The sequence below is a fragment of the Xenopus laevis genome, chromosome 2S (assembly GCF_017654675.1).
Source record: "Xenopus laevis strain J_2021 chromosome 2S, Xenopus_laevis_v10.1, whole genome shotgun sequence".
Classification (NCBI taxonomy): Eukaryota; Metazoa; Chordata; class Amphibia; order Anura; family Pipidae; genus Xenopus; species Xenopus laevis.
Window position 1 is genome coordinate 129,844,655 of NC_054374.1, and position 18,984 is coordinate 129,863,638.

Below are 18,984 nucleotides of genomic sequence, written 5' to 3' on the forward strand. Positions count from 1 at the left end.
TATTCACTTAATTTAGTATACTAAAGCAATTTATAATCATTACTTAATGGCACAAAGTACCTAACAGGGTAATCACAGTCTGTTGTCTAACATCATCACACAATAACGAATCACAATTTGGTTTCTTTAAATATTTATTGAAACTATTCACAATTATTAGAAACTGAAAAGCTGAACAATATAGATATTAGTAATTAATGTGGTATTAATAACTGATTAGCAACTAGACAGAGAGGGGTTTTACTCTTTTTTAACTTTAGCAAGTTAATTATTCATGTTAACTGACCGGACATCCTAGATGTGCCAAGTATCAGCTTACATAGTAAATCTAACTCTATGCTAACCCTATAATCTAAATCTTTAGTCTTGATGATTTCTAATCCGTCTTCATCAACCTTCCCACCCCCCAAAATCCAGTTCTTCTAATGTGCTCTCGCTACTGGTGACATTGCTCCCCCATTACTGCTCCAATGCAAAAGAGAGAAACGCGGGGAGTGTGTGCAGAATTGGGAAGGTTGCCTCAGTTGCCCCCCCCCTATTATGTACACAATAAAAATAAATAAAAACAGTACTGCTGATAGAAAATGTACACTTAAGCATCTTTTTAGAGGACAACGTTTCTTTTGCGACTGCACATTATTATTTACATGTATGCCAATCTTGTGTAATAAAGCTACAGAGGAACTGGTAACAGCTGTAACGCCTTAGGTGTATGCTAAAAAAGTATGTAAAAAAAAAAAAGTGGTCTTGTCATAAACAAAGCATTATAAGGGCATGTAGCTCTAAACCATGCATTGTTATAAAGCTGCATAATGAATTTTGTTGGATGTCTATGCTAGAGTAAATTCTGGCACAGAAAACATGTTCCCTTGAGGAAGAAAAAAAGATGACAAAAGGCAAGACTAGTCTTTATAAAGAATTATTTCTGTGAGTCGGATGCCTGGTGTCAATTTGCAGAAAGAAAATGACAGAACTTTATATACCCTATATATATATTTTATTCTATATTGTTTTTTTTTTGTTTTTTAAACCTTGGTGTTTATAAAGCTGCCTGATTAAGTAGCAGGATTATTCTGTTTAAACATTGGTGTAGAAACAAGAGAAGTAAGACATAATTTTCAAATAATAAACCAAAATATCAGTGGGGGTCTTAAGTAAATTCTTAAATCATTTACAAGAGGAATACAAAGTGGTAAGAGCAGTTGTCTTGAATTGAAGCTTGCTTCCCATCTAACCTAAATCTGTGTAAGAAGGGATTCAAGCCATGATGTTAAACAGACTTGCTCCATATATTTTAATGATTCCCTTATTTTAACCTGCAATCCTTGCAAATTACCATACTATGAACAAGAGGTTTACAGAGAAAGCTAGTGTGGATCCACAATTACCCTAAAGGAGTCATTCACTCAGCAGCCTCTGCTCTGATCGTGGTCAAACTCCTCTTGATTCGACTAGCTGGATTGCAGCCGTACCATTAAAGGGGATCAGTCACTCTCAAAAAAAATATTCAAAATCCTTTTATCACATTAGTCAAGCAAAATTAACTTTAATTACATTACATAAATTATTTGAATCTTGTTTCCTTCAGTCTGGGAATTCATAATTATAGCAAGCAGGGAGGAGCCATTTTGTGGCAAGCCTTGCATCATCTCAGAATCTTGTTTGTGCACCGGAATGTGGGACCCGATGTCCATCACCATGCCCTGGCTACACAATTAAATGGTGAGAACAGGGGAATGTGTGGAGAGCAGTGACATCTAGGAAGTGCTGAATTAAAAGTGAAAGTAATCGGCCCCGCCTTTATGTCTATGGCATAGAGGAGGGGCAGACAATATTTGATTGACAAGCGAGATTTTTAAATGAGCTTACAACAGCTATGAATGCTTTTATAAAAAAATAGAAATTGGATTTCATGTTTAATCTGAAAAGGAATTATTATACAGCTTTTTGTGCCTGGGTGACAGGTCCACTTTAAAGGAACAGTGCCATACACAACATGTTTCGGCTCAACAGCCTTCCTCAGGTGCATATAAAAGTGATAGGATTTGCACTGTGTACTCTGGGTTAAATTTTGTTTCATTTGAAATCTACATGGGGTTGCTACTACACAGTAAAGACTAAGGAAAATTACCAGCTTCTATTGTTAATTTACCATTAATAGAACAGTTCAGTGCAATAAAAGAAAATGGGTAAATAAGATTTTAAATAGAAATTAAAAATGTTTCTAATATAATTAGCCAAAAATGTAATCTATAAAGGCTGGAGTGAGTGGATGTCTAACTGAATACAACTTCCTGCTTTGCAGCTCTCCAACTCTGAGTTAGTCAGGGACTTGAAGGGGGAGCCACATAGGACATAACTGTTCAGTGAGTTTGTAATTGATCCTCAGTATGCAGCTCAGATTCAAAAGCAACCGGTATGACCCATGTGGCCCCCCTCAAGTCACTGATTGTTTCTACTGATTGGTTAGCAGGCAGTAACCAAAGAGCGGCAAAGCAGGAAGTAGCGTTCTGGCTATTATGTTACACATTCAGTACCTCCAGCCTTTATAAATTACATTTTTGCCTAACGAACTATATTAGAAACATTTTTCATTTTCATTAATTATCCATTTACCTAGTTTTTATTTTTATACTGACTAATTTCTTTAAACGTATGAGAAATGAAGGAACAAATAACATTAAAGGATTACAATGGATTCAATTGCATCCAAATTGTTACAACTTTGGTCCGATAAGAGAAGTCAAACACCAGTCATCTATAGAGTTGTAATAAAGGGGGTTATAAACCCACATAAAAAAAAATTAAATACTTGAAGAAAATGTAATTCTAAGAAACGTTGCAATGTTGTTATTAAAACATCCTATAAACTCATTTAAAAATCAATCATATATTACATGCTCCTCCACTATGTCTTCGGTATAGAGGTGAGGCAGGCAATTATTTTTACTTTCCATTGTGTACTTCCAAGATTTCACTGCACTTCCCACATTCCCTCTCCCACTTAACCATCTAAATGTGCAGCCAGTGCATGGTCAGGGGGTATCAGGTGCCCCACTCTGATGCATACACAATGTTTGTGCTTTAATAACACTGTCTACAAAATGGCACCTGCCAGCTTGCCATGATTGTGAATTGCAAGACACAAAACAAGATTCTAATCATTTTGAATGTGTAAGTGAAGTTTAATTTGCTAGACTTACATCGTAAAATAGAAATTTGGATCTTAATGTGACAGGTCCGCTTTAACAGGGGCATTTATTTTTAGGATATACAATACCAACTCAAAACTATTCTATACCTAGTCTTCTGTCATAAGAGTGCAAATCAGATTTTAATGCAGGTCCTATTTATAAAAAGGACATTAGTTTACACTATGGCTGAAGTTTGTGAAATGTACAGATTTGGGCCATCCCAATGCAGCCGACAGTATATTAATGTTAAGCAATGTTCAATGTTGCGAAACAAGGATCAGCAGATCTGCAATAAATCACATAATATTAAAGTGTGTACTCAAGAGAATTCCTGTGGTAACGTTACTTTACTTGCATGGAGATTCATAACCGACAAAACCAAGCCTGCACAACAGGTAATCAACAAAGATGTAAAAAAAATGTACTTCTGTAGAAACACAGACTGCCATAAGGGATTTCTTGGTACTCAGAAAAAGACAAAATGGTGGATCAAGGTTTTGCAGTAAGCTGTTTTTGTAGGAGAAAAGAGGCAACAGAGCGTAGAGTGAGAGAAATTTGAAAGACACATTAGTCCTTGTGATGAAAACAGCAGGGTTGACCAGCCGACCGAAAGCCTTCTGTCTTTGTTGGTGGGATGGGAAAATTTACATTTATATAAAATTACTTTCTATCACACTTTTTTGAAAACTAAAGGCTGATTCTCAACTACTTCATGGCCACAAACATTACCACAACAGCAATTGCAGGTAAAGTTGCTGTACTGTGTTAGCCAGTAAAAATGTTACAGGGCAACCCTTTTGAAATAAAAAAAAAAATAACAAAAGTGGTATAAAGGGGATACCTTTATTGGCTAACTAACAATCATAGCAAGCTTTCAGAACATTTTAGTTCCTTTTTTCCCTGTAATCAGCTTGAAAAAGGAACTAAAATGTTCTGAAAGCTTGCTATGATTATATAAGTTAGCCAATAAAGGTATCACCTTTATACCACTTTTGTTATTTTTTTTTTTATTTCAAAAGGGTTGCCCTGTACCACAACAGCAGAAATATAACGGAGATCTGTGTGCAGATGGGCAGCACCCATCATAACATAATTTAGCATAGCACTACCAAAACATGTAGTATATTACTATTTAATACTGAAAGCAGATACACAAATCAGCAGAAACAGGCACATACCAATGTACCTACTCCTTTATAATATGAAATGGTACACTGATCTCTCTATTGAGACAAGTCAAAGCAATTAAATGCATTTCAGAAAGATACAGCTTTGTTCCTACAGATTTAACATTGAATACGCTGAAGCACATGTAATCGTGAGTACTGGCCAAATTGTTTCTTCAGTACCATACAAAGTAATGAAGCAACAGTTAAAGATTTACAATTGATGGACAAAAAGCAGAAAATGCTTTCCAACTTGGTCACTGTAGCTGTAGTGACAGCCCTATGCAATACGATGCATACGGTCTATCGTGTTAATATTCCAGAACATGGAAGATGTAGCACAGTTCACCTCAGTTGCTCTTTCCATTTGATATGCAGCATGCGTGGCTGCTCCAGAAATGCATTGTTCTATGTACTGCATTGTATATGCAAGGAGACATGCCATAACATATTTTATGACTAAATAAATTCGATTTGTCATAGCTTGGTAACAGAAAAGAGGATAGAAATCACACTGGTAGAAGGATGATGAAAACTTTGCACTTCTATCTTTATCTATATTCCACACTACTAAGCACGGACATGCAGAGTTGGTGGCTCAAGAGAGGGCTGAACGGCTCACCAGAACGCTCATTAAACCATAATAGAAGAGGGAGGATAGGATTTGGGCAGAGAAGATAAGATGTATGTGTGTTAGCAACAAAAGACAATTTTTGTTTCACAGCAGGAATAAATAAAGAAGAACCAGGTGACCCCTTGGAGGGAGGTCAGCTTCCCCCATTTCTTCTGGGGAGGGGTAGAGGAGGAGAATAAGGACAAGGAAGGGAGCTGAAGTCAAACAATTTAACCCTTTATCCATTAAATGCGTGAAACATAAACCTGCATGTGGCATGTGTTAAGAGTACAACTTCTAGCATCATCTGTGAAACATGGAGCCGGACACGCATCCTAGCAAGTATCATACATGGCACTTGCATAAAAATGGCAACTTGAAATACTGCCTAAAGTATCGAGGCACACAGATCTAAGAAACACCACATATGCCCAGCAAGATTTATGACTTATTCTCTATACAACGCATCATTTTTCATTACTCCTGCCATTTCCTACTCACATTTCAATCCCAAAAGAATGACCATTGATTAAATACAACAGATTGTTTAGATGCCAAACTTTAGAACAGGAGCACTTAATATGTTGCTATTGATTTCTGTAGGTACCCACCAACTTTGTAAGTGACCTCCTTCCTATTGTCTCAAATTGTCAGCACTTAAACTTGAATGTGACTATATTGTGTATCTTATACTTTAATATTGTATTGACCCGTTTGTTCTATTAATGTATTGTATGGCTTTATGAATATACATACAAAAAGAGAACAGTAGACAATAATTACCATTTGAAAATAATACATTTAAACTATGGAGAGAACCGATATGGTCATGGAAAATTGTAAAATGCTTTCTGAATTCAGTCATTATGTTAAAGGGGTGGTTCACCTTCAGGTTAACTTTCAGTATGTTAAAGAATGGTGAATTCTCAGCAACTTTTCAATCGGTCTTCATTTTTTCTTAATTCTTAAGTCTAAGTTATTTGCCTTCTTCTTCTGAATCTTTCCAGCTTTTCAATTGGGGTCACTGATCCCATCTTAAAAAACAAATGCTCTGCAAGGCTACAAATGTATTGTTATTGCTACCTTTTATTACACCTCTTTTTATTCAGGCCTCTCCTATTCATATTCCAGTCTCTCAGTTAAAACAGTGCATGATTGCTAGGGTAATTTGAACCCTAGCAACCAGATTGCTGAAACTGCAAACTGGAGAGCTGCTGAATAAAAAGCTAAATAACTCAAAAAACACAATTAAAAAAAAATGAAAACCAATTGCAAAATGTTTCAGAATATCACTTTTTACTAAAAGTCAATTCAAAGGTGAACAACCCCTTTAAAGAAGGGAAAACAGCAGCATTCTCAGGGAGCAGTCATAATTGTTCTCTGTGATGCAGTTCCCTAGTCAGTGACAACGTCACAAGCACCTCTGGCAGCATTTATAGTTACAACTGTCCCCCCACATTTACGGGCATATTTGTCAAATATAAATTATGAGTAGACTTTTACCATTTGATAATTAGGTCCGCCAGTTTCAAAACTTTGCTTACAGTGAAAGCAGCCAGAAACCTTGAAGGCAGCACATTCCTAACTAAATAAACGCTAGTATCCCTAATAGGCAATCAGTGAAGGTCTTTAGAATTCATCTACAGAGTGCACTGAGCTGAGACAATGGGATATCAAATAATTTTAAAAAAAAATGTGGTAAGGATAAATTTGCACAAAAACATATTGGCATTAAAAAAAGCATTTTAATTGACGTACATCAAATATGTGACTGCTGACGTGTGAAACCGGTAAAGTAAATTGCTATGCAATGTATAATTATAAAAAATAAGTAAATTCTCATTCTTCCTGAAAGTAGAACAGCACTTTCTCCCCACCTCACCAAGTCTAATTGTTTTGTACACACATCTTATCCCTGCAGGAAGGCTGACCTCTACCTTTAGCCCTCTATGAAAAAACGTCATCAAATATTTTGCCTGCCAAGGCTGGATAATGGGTCACAATGAGTGGCCAAAATTCTGCAAGGGCAATATTTCCAATATAGCCTCAATTAAGAGAATAAAAGAAAATGTGATGATTTATAGATGGGAAGTCAAGAGAGTTGTACATGTTAGAAAGATCTATGCAAAGGGTACAGTAGATAAGCGAGTCTCCTTATGCCAAAATATATATATTCCTATTTTAACTTGTACTTTCTAGATGTTTTAATGGAAAGAACAAATCGTATATATATTTTCATTTCATTACAATAAAAAGAAGCATCATATATATCAAATATATAAATTTATTGCCAATGATCCATTACCCTTAAAGCTGGGAATTGCTTGGAAATAACTGTAAATATGGTTTGTAGCATTAGTACTGGGCTAAACCCTTCCACCTTAGCAGAGCAATGATTGCTTACCATAGAAATTACCAAAACTCATTTCTAGGGGTCATGTAGGGGGGATTTGCTGTATAACAACACTCTAGGAGAGTGTGGTCCAACTTCTGTGGTACCGAGGGCCTATAATGGAAGCCAGTGCTGAACACCTTCCCCCCTTTTTTAAACCACACCTGTGTTATCTCAAGAATTTTTAAGACTGTGTCCACATTAATGGTGACAACACAAGAAAAAACCCCCCACAAATGGTTGGTGTTCAGTGCAGGGATATCACTTGTATGTGAAAAAGTAATGCCCTTAAATATACCTAAACATATGCCGCCTCCTCCCCTGTGGATAACACAGCACATGATTAAACACCTTAGGGGCCCCTAACAACAATTTCTAAACAAACCCTACCAGTAGGGATGGCATGCCCAGGGAGCATAGGGCAGGCAGTGTATCGCACACCCAGGGAGAACAGTGCAGGCAAAATTGAGCAGGAGACAGGGAAACCTATCAGGACCACTCTTAAGCTGGCCATAGATGCAAAGATCCGATTGTACGAATCATCGTACGATCGGACTTTCCCATCTCCCGACCCGCCACTAACCATTCAGATCAAAGTCTTACCAGTCAGATTAGTTAAAGAACAGATCAGCAATGTTCTGCCCCTGACAGCAATCGTACGATATCTATGTCCAACCAAAGCTAGTGACAGTCTCCCACTGAAAATCGTACGATCGGCAATACACGCAGAGATATCGGCAGCCGACAGACATTTTCTAACCTGTCCGATCGACCAAACGACCAATCTCCGCCAGACGAAAAATGTCGGGACTCTCCACACACGGTTCGAAAATCGTACGAATCATCGATTCGAACGATCAGATCTTTGCGTCTATGGCCACCTTAAAATGGACAGCTCATATTGTGCTATGCTGGTGTACCCCCCCCCCAGTTTTTTGAGTGGTGTGAACAGGTGAACAATGTGGGCAGTTTCAGTCTGGGTTTGAGGATGAGAAGTACAGGGCTTTAGGGGTGTTAACAATAGAGGTGTTACAGGTGTGAACAATGCAGGGGGGATTACAGATGAGAAGAATGCAGGAGTTTACTACTTACACAACGTAAGAATTCCATTCACAGCAGGCAGACTTTCCTGAGGGGGGCCACAGCAGTCAGTTGGACAGCCCTGCTCTAGGATGTTACTTAAGGATCCACGTAAAGAAGGGGGAACAGAAGGGGACAGACTGCTCTATATGTTTTATGTTCACTTTTAAAGTAATTTTCCCCTTGTGCAATCAAATAGGATGTCATCTGTCCCGATCAAGTAACATAACCCTGGATTAAAAAAACGCTAGCGCTTTCCAGTATGACTTATTACAAATCAATGACAAAAATATACCTATAATTAGAAGGTCTTTATAGGTATTGCACTAGATGACAAGTCTTGCCTCAGCTGTAATGTATTGTTTCTCAGAATTGCAGGGATCACAATTGTGTTTTTGTGATGCAATTTCCCCTAATTGGTGCAAAGATCACCATGCAATTTTCCACTAATTTTAAAGTAATGGATATCAAAACCAGTGGATCTCGACTTTAATCTGACACATTTGAGTAACAATATTATTTAGCATTTCTAAAAATTGATCCATACAAATAAACACAGAAAAATCACAGAAATGTGCCAATGTTTCTAAAAGACTCCCAAGAATATGCCTGCCTTTAGCAGTGAGTGCAGAGCACCTGGGTACAGTAAACTACTTTGACAACATAATGGGAAATACCTGCAAACTTGCCAAGTATGCCACCTGGACACATCCTAAAACAAGTGTTAGATCTGGCATAGAAGGTGTTATAAGGATGACTGATTTTACTTTAGCTCAATTCAAACATACTTTTCCAAGTGACACTCTATAGCTCACTAATTTCTCAAAGGAGACCCTTCTGTCAGCAACAGGTACAACAAAAGGCATTCAGAAGGATATGTTGGAATACAATGTCCCACTAAACTCTAGAAGAACTCCAAAAAAAAAAACCCTAAGAAAGGGTGCAAAGTACTATAAAAGGAGCTAAAGGGGATGCTTACATTTATTAAAAAAAAACAGCAATAACCTCACTAGCAAGGCAGTGTCAATATGCCCTTCAAGCTGCAAGACAAAGGCAGTTAAGGACCCTAATAAATACAACTTATTGCAGGCTAACACCTCAGTGTGACATTTACTTTGCCTCATGCTGCCTTGCTTCAAGCAGTGATTGGATAGGAGGTATGGCCGAAATGCGCACACCTGCAAGGGGCACATAAAGAAACATGTTACTAGGTAACAGTTCAAGGCCATGCATTCTTTGTTCAGTGGGAGAAAGAGGAGGAAAACATATAAAAGATATTCTCAGTTCCAGCTGGCAAGCAACCCTACATAAACTGGCACAAAGTCTTTGAGTCCTTCAGATTGCATGGAAACTTTGTAGCTCAAAAGTCAAAATGTAACTACAACCTTGCATATTAATACATGAAAAACTATTTTATTAAATCAAAGTCTACTCATATCATATCTCCTAATTTAATATCACAAGGAAATAAAAAAAAAAAAAAAAAGGACTGGATCCTTATTTTATTTAGGGGCTTTGTATTCTTTAAGAACATCAAGGCTGTTCAACTAAAGGTGGCCATACATGGATAGATCCGCTCGTTTGGCGATGTCGCCAAACGAGCGGATCTCCCTCTGATATGCCCACCTTGATGTGGGCAATATCGGGCAGATCCGATCGTGGGCCCTAGGGCCCAACGATCGGATCCTAGCATTCGCAAACGGGCGGTCGGATCGAGGGACCGCATCAACGAACAGATGCGCCCGCGATCCGACGGGATTTTTAATCCCATCCGATCGAGATCTGGCCGACTTTCGGCCAGATCTCAATTGGGGAAGCCCGTCGGGGGCCCCCATACACGGGCCAATAAGCTGCCGACTTGGTCTGTCGGCAGCTTTTATCGGCCCGTGTATGGCCACCTTATAAGACCAGGGACCAGATGCTTCCATTTGAGACCAAATTGGATAGCACTGACTTACAATGATAGCACTAGTTGATTTCAATCAGGGAATATGCAATAAGTTTGTTATCAAGTGTAACAAAACAAGGCATTATGGGAATTAGACAGTGTGGAATTGTGATATATTAACACAGTTTTTTTCAAAAAAAACTTTTTACAAGAAACTTTAGTCCAATGTAAGTCTGTCTAGGTGATTGATGTGATCAAAGTACAAGTAGATTGCCTCTTTTGGCCTGTCCTTGTTCACTAAAAACAATTATACAATGAATGGACTTACAACTTGGATTCATTTTTTTTTTTTTTTTTTTTTAAAAAAAAGCTGTATTAATATATCACAACTCCACACTGTCACTTTAAGTGGGGGAGGTGCTTTGTTCCACAAGAAGGTATTTCATTCCCATAATGTCTTGTTTTTTACACTTGATAAAGGGCTTTTGCAGTTTAAGAATACTGCCTGGAGTGGTTTGATTCAACTGTTTTCCTGAATATTGCACTGTAAGTTGCAACACCTGAATCTGCAGCCACAAGGAATTGAATATTGAGGCCTGGACCAAAAACTTCTTTACTATTAAAGTTTTTAAAGTTTTTTCCCACATTGAAATTTTTTAAAATGATTTTATTGATAAATAAGGCAAAATGTTGCATCGGAGTTTGGTCAAAGTTGTTTTACTAAAATAATGAGAACATTTCAGATTTTAGTAAATAACGCCCTAATTGCAGCAGATTTAGTTTACAAGCTGACACAACAGCACCATCTATCTGTGCAAAGAGTTACTTGCACTGGTGGCATTGTATTGTAAGGCAGGAAAAAAAAAATAAAGCTGTTAAAAGTTGTATTTTTTTTTTATATACCGTAGCTGTTCTTATGTGGCACTGAATTTCACTTAAAACTCTTAACAGCTTTTAACTTCATTCAGTCCACTGTAAAATCAAACAAAGAAAGCAAATGCCTGATTGGTTAGCATGTGCTGAGGTACAAGGACAACTTGTGAAATGATGTGCAATGTCTGTAAAGCACACATTTATTAAACGTAGTGTGTACATCTAGGTATAAATCGGGTTAAACAACTTTTACTTGTCTCGCTTTATTTGGTTTACCATCTTCTGCTCTGCAAGAATTAAAATTAAGAATTATACCCTATAGAAAACCCCAATTCTAGTCAATTTGTAATACAGGTCTTATGGCCTGCTGCACAGAAAATGCAAAGCAGGAGACTGTATAGGTAGACTGCATAGGTATGCATTTCTTACCTTTTTGGAAACGGGCGACACGCTAAGGCCAAACCTTTGTGCTCGTTCTTTCAGTTTATCCATACTGACCTACAATTGAAAGCATATTCTGTTTCTAAGCTTGTTCCACAAAGCTTAGCATGTTAAACCATTGAGAACTTGTAATGCTTGTGTGTTGGTGATCTGCTTCTAATTATATTTCTTTCATAAGACAAAATTTTATGAGGGGTTTACATGTTCGTTTACTTAGTAAGCTGTAGCGTGAGCTCAGCCAAGGAATAGAAGAGCAGGTGGACAGACAAAACCTTAAGGTGTTATTTGCTAGTAAAAGTACTAGCAGTAAAGCCATTATTACAGAATGTCATGCGAGAGTACTGGTAGTAAAGATACATGTATAGGATCCATTATCAGAAAACCCATTATCCAGAAAGCTCTGAATTACAAAAGGCCTTCTCCAATAGACTCCATTTTATCCAAATAATCCAAATTTTTTCTCTGTAATAATTATAAAACGGTGCTTCGTACTTGATCCAAACAAATATAGAATTAACCCTTATTGGAAGCAAAACCAGCCTACTGGGTTTATTTAATGTTTAAATTATTTTCTAGGAGACTTAAGGCTTGAAGATCCAAATTACGGAAAGATCCGTTATCTTGAAAACCCCAGGCCCCAAGTACTCTGGATAACAGGTCCCATACCTGTACTGCATTCAGAAAAGTGTGTTTTTGTTGGGAATAAGGCTAAGTGGTACAGTATCCCTACTTCCAAAGGCAGCCATTAACTTTGCATGAGGATCCACTTACCGAAGATTTCACATCTGATATTTGACCTGGAAAAAAAAGAATTTGATTCATTTTAGGAATCTACCAGACAAGATGTAATTGAGAATTGGGAAATGGAAAAGAAAAAAATGGATTGGCATTTAGAAATTGTATATGAACCTGAATGTAGGTATTTCCCTTTGAATCAGCTTTGAATCAAGTTGATAATCAGAAACTTATCCTGAAAATGCACTTCAAATCAACAGGTACTACAAATGCTCACATGATTTTGCCTAAGAAATGGTAGCACTTCAGATATTTGCATTAGACATAACCGCCAGTTTTCTTACCTTTCTTGTCAGAGGTTGAAATGCCAAACCTTAAATTATAAGAGAAAAGTTATTAAAATTTCAAGCAAAATGGTTCATGATCTCAAATATTTTATATCCAAGCTTTATATATTCAATGTTAGCATTTCTACTTGGCAGAGAAACCCCTAATGCTTTGAAAACCCAAACAGGAAAAAAAAAAAAGAAAAGACAAAATCTGTGCATTGACGTGACTTTGTAAATCTGAAGACTTGAACCCTTGTTCAAGGCTTATTCTATAAGGCTTACCGGATGGCACGAGCTGCCTTCTTGGTGTCGGCACTGGCAGGAACGTTGAACCTCTCTGCTCTTTTCTGAAGTTTCTGTAACAGCAGATAATGTCATACCCTCAGACAGTTAAGGCATTTAAAGGGGTGGTTTACCGTTACATTAACTTTTAGTATGTTATATTGCTAATTTTTAATAACCTTGCAAGTGGTCTTCAGGCTTTAGAATTTCTGAATGATATTCTTTGGTCTGACTCTTTCCAGATTTCAATTGGTGATCACCGACCATGGCAACCAAAAACTATTGCTCTTTGAGGCTACAATAATGTAGTTACTTTTTATTACTTATCTTTCTATTCAGGCCCTCTCATTCATATTACAGTTGAAAACCACTGCCTTGCTTAGGTCCAGATAAACTTAGCAAAAGGCAACAGGAAAGAGGCTACAGAACCGGCATATAACAGTCTAATCTTGAATACAGATAGATTAGTACAGTACAAAACCTTTCAATTCTTCTATATAACCACCTTAAAAGGAGAAGAAAAGCTACCAAAGCATTTTGACACAAGATTAGCCACAATAGTGCAAGCTATAACACTATAATTATTATGCAGAAAGCAGTTTATTGTTTAGGATAGCAGCTGCCATATTAGCTTGGTGTGACATCACTTACTGCCAGAGTCTCTCCCTGCTTATTTATTGCTCTGAGCTTAGATTACAGCAGGGAGGGAAGGAGGGAGAGAGGAGCAACGGAGCATGATCAAGCCCTAGCCCTGGAGGTTTAAGCTGAAACAGGAAGTCTGATACAGAAGCCTGTGTGTACACAATAGAAGGAAAGCAATGCTGTGTCTTTTGACAGAGGACTCCGAGCAACTTTACTGTGAGGGATTACTGGTATATTTATAGACCTTTCTGCTAAAGCTTACTTAATTTAAGAATTTCATTTTCCTTTAAGCATAAACAAAAGGAATATACCCCATATAATGTATGTTCTATATGTGGGGAGCCTGGAGCCATTTTTTTTTTTACCTGATTGGACCTTTGGACCCTAATAGTGGAGTTCAGAAGACAACCTCGAGTTTCCTAGATTGATAATACCCACTACATAACTTCTTGAGGTCTTGGATGTTTCAATACCTCAAACCCATGCTAGGTTGCCACAGCTATGAGTCTGGTTTCAGATCATCAATAAAGTGGTCCCCCTAATTAAGATTGCATATGAAACCAGAAGTTTGGGGTCTCTGATTTGACTCCTGACCAATATCTCATCAACCACCAGATATTTAATTTCACTCATCTCAGCACTTACGTTACACCATGCCAGCACCCACTGAAAACACACACTTGCCGTGTACTTTAATGATGTGATCCTCGTCTTGCTCTCTAAATATACTACTAGAGTAATTGAGTACTTAAGATGTGTAATAATGTTGATGTTATCAGTTGTGTTAAAATTTTACCTTGGGGGAAAAAAAAAAAAAAAAAAAAAAAGATTTTACTTACATCAGTTTCAGAAAGACCACTTGGAATTTTCACCAACTTCTTATCTGCATTTCTGTTGAATACAAGAGACCAGTAGCAGATTAAAAGCACTGATGAAATAAAATGCAGGGATTATCAATGTATTATCATTTCCTGAAAATAATAAATTCAAGTAGTTCTTTATTTTTAAAATAAATTATAATCCTTGAATTTTTTGGATGCAAGGCCACTAACTGGCTTCACAGGAATGAAACTTGATTTGAAAAGACAAAACATCAATATGAAAGGAAAGAAATAAGAGTGTTTGTAAGGCAAGTACTACCGCCTTAAAGGAAAACAAGTGTATTTAATACAAATAAAGTGGACAACTAACATACGATATACCTGATGATCCTGCGTACGTGCTTCTTTTTCATTCTGATACAACTCTCAAGGTCTTTCTGTCTACCATAGAACCACATCTTTTAAATGCTGCAAAACTTTTAATCCCGTTGAAATGGAAACAAACCACGACCCCGACATTAAGAGAATGGTATAAAAAAGTGGATGAACTCCACAGGTTCGAAGAACTTTCTTTGTTCGGGGCTGAACGTTCTCAGGAACATATTTCTATGTGGTTTCGGTGGGTTTCGTTTAAAGAAACTGACTTTTATAGGACTACTGCCCTGTAGTATAACTCCACTGCCTCCATCCAAGGGTCTCTTTGTTTCTCTTCCCCCCCCCACCTTCTTCTATCCAGGGGCTCATTCTATTATGATTGTATCTTTGGACAAGTTATATTTTGTTTATGAATGTGTACTGATAACATGTTGCTCAATGTACCCCTTTTCTTTTTTCTGTACCCCTTCTGCTATTTTTGGAAAATAATAAACAGCTATTTGATAAACAAATAAAGTGGACAGTAGAGAAAACTACACGTGTAGTTTGGAAGAGGGCATGAAAGCACATTTTCTTCCTAGGATGTTCCCAGGCACTAAATGGAAAAGAAAAAGAAAGTGAAGTGGTGTCCGCTATTATAAAGCCCTCTCCCATAAAGTGTGGGTCGTAACACCCCCATAAGGGATGAGTTTCTTGCTCAGCGGGAACGTTGCAAGGCTTTTGTTCCCAAATCCTGGAAGCAGCCTTTCCCAGGGACAGTAAAGGATTTAACAACTTTCACAGGAAGCACAATGAGGTCAGAAGACAGGACGTGCTATTCTACTCACCCCAGTGAAGTAAATACCTAGTATATGTTTTAAGGCTCATCAAAAGGAATGTTATATGTGGTGTTTTCTTTGGGATCGAGTGCAGCTAGTTTAACTAAAGGTCACAAGACAATCAGTCCAGGCAATACCATATTACTGCAGGACCACCAACCAAGTGGCACTGCGATAGATGTATATCAAATATAGTACTTCTGAAACCCTAATACAGGCCTGGCAAGCTGCAGCCTTCCATATGTTGCTAAACTATAATTCTCAACATCCTGCCAGCAGCCTTCATAATGCTGGGAGTTGCAACATGGCAGAACTTTTTTTTAGGCTGCAGTTTGCTCTTGGATTTAATGGAGATCTGCTCCATAACCAATAATTGCACATACTTTTCTATCATATTAGTTAAGCAAATTAAACTTTACTTACATTATATAAACTTATTTAAATCTCGTTTCCTCAAGTGTTGGAATTCACAATCACAGCAAGCCAGGCTGGCAGCATTTTGTGGACAATGTTATTAAGTTAACCAAGCACTACATCATCCCAAATCTTGAGCATGAGCCAAAAGGAGCTGATGCCAAAACAAGAGGTAGTGAGCCCTGCCCAAAAGAGCTTACAATCTAAAGCACTAGAGAGGGAGTGTGAGGAGCGCAGTGATGTGATTTCATATTGAATTTGAAAAGGGCTTATTATACAGCTGTTTATATCTGAATGACAGGTCTACTGGAAATAAACGAACTCCAGTGACAAAAAAAGTGGATTCTAAAGCAAGAAGGAAATAACCTTCTAGGACACATCTTTCTCTATCAAACACCAACCCTTGAACTATTTCAATAATTAAGGTGGCCTTAAGAGTTTCAAATGACAAAGGTACCAAACATATGAGCAACATGGATAACACAACTATTATTTTGTTTGGGATCAGAATGGATAGGACTGTTCCTATCACTTCATTTGCTAGTGCAACAAGGACCCACTGACAATGAATACTGCCAAATCTTAGTTTATCTGGTCTCTGTCGAAAGTAACCACACAAAGTGACCTACAGCCTTTTATTTTCATACAGTATGTTTACCAGACAAATGCCTTATGGGCATGTACAGGCAGCTTTAGATACCTATTTAACAAAAGAAGGAGGTTGGTAAAGGGAAAACTGGTGCTCAAAAAATTAACACCAAATTCCTACCTGGTCGAAGGATTATGTCCTTTCAGGTTATGAAACACATTTGCATTAACTTCTGAAGAGAGGATACAGCTTTTAATAAGCCTTTGACCGGTCTGTGTGCACATTCAAGGGGCTAATGGGCACCAATTTATTCTCCCAATAGGTACATAGAACAATTCGATTATATAGAATCTGCTTTTTAACAAATTACCTCTTACTTACTTTGTAGACTTCTTGGTAATAACAAAAATTAAGAATTACTTAAGACAAAATGTTTTGCATTAATCCTTGACGATTCACTGCTCTACTTTGTGTGGTAAACCACGCTTTTCTTAAGATCAGTTGGTACACAGTGCCATCTTGTGGACAATAGTTTACCATGACATTGCACATATAAGAATTTTGTCCTAAAATAGGATTATTCCTTGTTTTAAATAGCCTTGGAAAGGACATCTTCATACTAATTGCGGTAAATCCTTCGACTTCGATATTTAACTTCGGAAGGATTTAACTTCGACAGTTGAATATCAAGGGTTAATTAACCCTCGTTATTCGACCCTATGTAAATGTGTCCCTTAGTCCCTACTTCTGGGCAATTAGTACCCGGAGGAGGAGCCTCAAGCTGCTCAGCTAAATATTCTGTCCGTCACTCCTAGAGTAACCTATTAAGGCGAGTAGCCTATCCTTGCTAGACCTGACCTGTCTAGGTTCCACTCGAGCTCTGCCTGCCTGCTCAGGCTAGAGACAGCACAAGATGGACACTGAAAGCATGGCTTCAGAGGGTTTTGTACTTTAGCACAGTGCCATCTACTGGTCACTGTGAGAAACGACAAGGGGCATAGCTTAAAGCAGGAATAGGAAACAGTTCCCCCTAACTGTATTTTAGGACCCAGTTAGGTGTCTAGAACACTATGGGACTGCCTGATAAAGAATACTGGGGAACTAATTTACCAGTCCCCTACACCTGCAACTTACTTGCTGCTTTCAAAGTAAAACTCCCACTGGTAGCTAATAAAGGGCAACAGAGTTTGGGAGTTTTACTTTTTTTTTTTTTTGCTAAATATATTGCAATATTGCAATATATGGATAAACAATCCCTGTTTTGTTTTTCTTTTTAAAACATTGATAAGAGACATTGGAAAAACAAACCAACATAACAAAAGACAGTTAAGATGAGACTGTTGGCTCAGATGCCTGTATTGAAAACATGGCCACTATCATAGTACACATTTACCTCTTAGCTCTCCAAGTCTTGAAATCAATCATTGCTGATTCAGTACCAATTAATTTTTCTGCTATTAAAATTGTGATCTATAAAAACCAGAGTATGATCCATTTGCTTCTTACATATTACTTCTTTATAAGGCTTTTTTATTTTAGATTGTAAGGACACAGTTAATGGTTGTATTTTTGTATGTACAGGTACAGGATCCCTTATCTGGAAACCCGATATCCAGAAAACTCAGAATTACGGAATGGCCGTCTCCCATAGACTCCATTTTATCCAAATAATACAAATTTTTAAAAATGATTTCCCTTTTCTCTGTAATAAAACAGTAGCTTGTACTTGATCCCAACTAAGATATAATTAATCCTTATTGGGGGCAAAACCAGCCTATTGGGTTTATTTAATATTTAAATTAATTTCTAGTACACTTAAGGCATGAAGACCCAAATTACGGAAAGATCTGTTATCCAGAAACCCCCCCCCCAAGCATTCTGGTTAACAGGTCCCATACCTGTACCTTTAAAATCCATCCTGATATTAATACATTCTACTAATGTTCCACTAAAGCATTTTCTCAACGTGAAGGTTTAAAATGAACCAACTAGTTTACTTTTCCAGCACAGCCACTGAGAGATGTATCAAATTGTTTATATTTTTTTATATATATTTTTTTATTGTAATTTTCTCTTTTTTCACAATACAGTAATGTACAGTTATGTAATGCTTTCATTAATAACATACAAGAGTTGAATGATACATTTGTATGATTAAGAAAACTAGTACAGTACAACCAATGTTTTTTCATTGTTGCATAAATCAAACATAATAAACCAGTATTAAACTATGTTTGTTTGCCCATCTTTCTTTTCCTGCGTCTAACATTCTCTATTTATATATACAGTTGGTCAACTAAGGAACAATTTTTATCTGATACCTGTTCAAAGT

At 37.3% G+C, this 18,984-nt stretch overlaps 1 protein-coding gene across 5 annotated transcripts in view; it reads right to left on the reverse strand.

Moving 5' to 3' along the window:
- sarnp.S (SAP domain containing ribonucleoprotein S homeolog) overlaps nucleotides 1-18,984 on the reverse strand; it is a 45,599-nt gene that overhangs the window by 15,892 nt on the left and 10,723 nt on the right. For 2 of the 5 annotated variants that reach the window (NM_001097951.1, XM_018247919.2), the window contains exons 5-9: nucleotides 14,475-14,526; nucleotides 12,994-13,067; nucleotides 12,727-12,755; nucleotides 12,419-12,444; nucleotides 11,636-11,704 (exon numbers count right to left, since the gene is read on the reverse strand). In NM_001097951.1, coding sequence (NP_001091420.1) covers nucleotides 11,636-11,704; nucleotides 12,419-12,444; nucleotides 12,727-12,755; nucleotides 12,994-13,067; nucleotides 14,475-14,526 — 250 coding nt within the window. Of the gene's footprint in view, nucleotides 1-10,638; nucleotides 11,494-11,635; nucleotides 11,705-12,418; nucleotides 12,445-12,726; nucleotides 12,756-12,993; nucleotides 13,068-14,474; nucleotides 14,527-18,984 lie in introns of those variants that run through there. The other 3 variants (XM_018247922.2, XM_018247921.2, XM_018247923.2) reach the window with 2 other exon arrangements.